Genomic DNA, 2,885 nt, shown 5'->3' on the forward strand with positions numbered 1-2,885 from the left:
TGGAGTGCAACGGCACGATCTCGGCTCACTGCAACCTCCGCCTCCCAGGTTCAAGCGATTCTCCTGCCTCAGCCTCCCGGGTAGCTGGGGTTACAGGTGCCCGCCCCCACACCCAACTAACTTTTTTGGTGTTTTTAGTAGAGACAAGGTTTCACCACATTGGCCAGGCTGGTCTCAAACTCCTGACCTCGTGATCCACCCGCCAGGGCTAGGTTTCTTACGCCAATCAAGAACTTTCTCCCTGTGCTCAAAATTCTATGCGCTGGGGTCTCATTAAATACCATGGCCAATTCAGGGGCTGAAATAGAACACAACTCAGCTCCCCTACTCCAGAGACTTGCAGGATAGACTCATGCTGTCTTTGCCGCCAGTGAGAGCGGTGGAGCTGCCTGTGCATGTGCAGTCCTGAGAGCGAGATGCAAGCCCGAGGAGGGGCGAGGCTGTGGCCCCCGCTGCTCACAAAGTCCTCCTGCTTGTCTCATGTCACCACCCACCTCCCTCCTACCACTGCCTCCCAAGATGAGAACACCTGCGTAGGTGGATGATTCCCTGTCGATGTGCATGGAAGAGAAATCAAACATTCTGATGGTGATGGCAGCTCTGGGGTTTTGCTCTAACTGGAACACAACTGTCATTCACAAGGTACCTTGTCACATAATGTCTCTATTGTCCCCAGATCTTTGCAATTGAAGCAGGTATTTCTCCCCATTCTGCCGATGCAGAAGTTCAAGAAATTAAATGGCTTAGTTGAGGCACCAAGGGGGAAGGAGAGCAAAGACACAGAGGCTGCCGCTGGGCTCCCGGTTCTGGCCCCTCCACGTCCCATTGTCTCCACAGAGATAGGGAGAATCAGGCTATAACCTGGGTAGGGAAGAATGGATGCAAGAAGGAGGAATGTGATCAATTCCTCTTCTCAGGTAGTATTCATTCCAACATTCTCAATGTGTCACAGGCGCCAGAAAATGCTGCAACATGAAAAGTGACAACCAGAGCTTCTCAGGGGACCCCCCTCCAGCCTTCATCCTCCTGGGTGTGTCTGACCGGCCGTGGCTGGAGCTCCCGCTCTTCGTGGTCCTCCTGCTGTCCTACGTGCTGGCCATGTTGGGGAACGTCGCCATCATCCTGGCATCCCGGCTGGATCCTCAGCTCCACAGCCCCATGTATGTCTTCCTCAGCCACCTGTCCTTCCTGGACCTCTGCTACACCACCACCACTGTCCCTCAGATGCTGGTCAACATGGGCAGTTCCAAGAAGACCATCAGCTATGGAGGCTGCACGGTGCAGTACGCAGTCTTCCACTGGCTGGGATGCACGGAATGCGTCGTCCTGGCCGCCATGGCCCTGGACCGCTACGTGGCCATCTGCGAGCCCCTCCGCTACGCCGTCCTCATGCACCGTGCTCTCTGTCAGCAGCTTGTGGCTCTGGCCTGGCTCAGTGGCTTCGGAAACTCCTTGGTGCAGGTGGTCCTGACCGTGCAGTTGCCATTCTGTGGGCGGCAGGTGCTGAACAACTTTTTCTGCGAGGTGCCGGCCATGATCAAGCTGTCGTGCGCCGACACCACTGTGAACGATGCCACGCTGGCTGTGCTGGTGGCCTTCTTTGTGTTGGTGCCCCTGGTTCTCATCCTTCTCTCCTATGGTTTTATTGCCCGCACAGTGCTCAGGATCCAGTCCTCCAAGGGACAACGCAAGGCCTTTGGGACCTGTTCCTCCCACCTGATGGTCGTCTCCCTCTTCTACCTACCTGCCATTTACATGTATCTGCAGCCCCCTTCCAGCTACTCCCAAGAGCAGGGCAAATTTATTTCTCTCTTCTATTCCATGATCACCCCGACTCTCAATCCCTTCATCTACACCCTGAGGAATAGAGACGTGAAGGGAGCTCTGAGGAGACTCCTGGCCAGGATCTGGAGCCTCTGCGGATGGTGAGGACCTGAGAAGTGGCATCTCCATCAACTGAGGAACACTGGACACACCTACTGTGTGCTCAGAGCATCTTTCACTTAAGGAGCTAATACCCAGAAAGCTCAAAGCCTGTCCCCAAACATCTCACTTCCGGTCATAATACCCCAAATCCCACATCTACAAATAAAGTCCATTTTAAAAGTGTAATTCTAAGAGGCCATATGTTTTCAAGAGTTGTTTAAATAGACTTCAATATTTGTTGAATTATTTAACTTCCAGTTTCCTGATTCTTTTCTCTTTTCCTCTTCCTATATTTCTTTTATTTTCTCCCCATTTGTTTTTCAAGTTTCTCTCTCTTTTCTATTACTCTTAAGTATACACGAGATGAAGCTGAAATACAATCTTATTTTACTTATAATAAATATGTACTCTTCTCCATATACTTAAATTTCCACAAATTTTATATGACTTTTTCAAACAATCCCAAGAATGAAGTCGATTGCTATCTCTTTCCTGTGATTTTGGACTTTTTTTCTGTAGTTCAAATTTTCTTCTATAGAAAGGTTTTCCATCAAATGTAAACTAGTACAACCACTATGGAAAATAGTGTGGAGATTCCTTAAAGAACTAAAAGTAGATCTACCATTTGATCCAGCAATCCCACTACTGGGTATCTACCCAGAGGAAAAGAAGTTATTATATGAAAAAGATACTTGCTCATGCATGTTTATAGCAGCACATTTTGCAATTGGAAAAATATGGAACCAGCCCAAATTCCCATCAATCAACAAGCAGATAAAGAAAATGTGATACATACATATATATATATATATTTAGAGAGAGAGAGAGAGAGAATGGAACACTATTCAGCCATAAAAAGGAATGGAATAATGGCATTCTTAGCAACCTGGCCAGTTTTAACACCCTAATGCCCAAAGGTTGTCTTTCTCTCTTTCAAGCCCAGCTGTGTGTTTCTGATT

The 2,885-nt window shown here is 48.6% G+C and overlaps 1 protein-coding gene across 1 annotated transcript; it reads left to right on the forward strand.

Annotated features, from left to right (window-relative positions):
* Nucleotides 1-174: 174 nt before the first annotated feature.
* Nucleotides 175-2,194, forward strand: LOC108315868 (olfactory receptor 2B11). Its single transcript, XM_017545444.2, has one exon. The coding sequence runs from the start codon at nt 973-975 to the stop codon at nt 1,927-1,929; it is 957 nt and encodes a 318-aa protein (XP_017400933.1). The 5' UTR covers nt 175-972; the 3' UTR covers nt 1,930-2,194.
* The last annotated feature ends 691 nt before the right edge of the window (nt 2,195-2,885 follow it).

Source organism: Cebus imitator, unplaced genomic scaffold (assembly GCF_001604975.1).
Source record: "Cebus imitator isolate Cc_AM_T3 unplaced genomic scaffold, Cebus_imitator-1.0 Scaffold179, whole genome shotgun sequence".
Lineage (NCBI taxonomy): Eukaryota > Metazoa > Chordata > Mammalia > Primates > Cebidae > Cebus > Cebus imitator.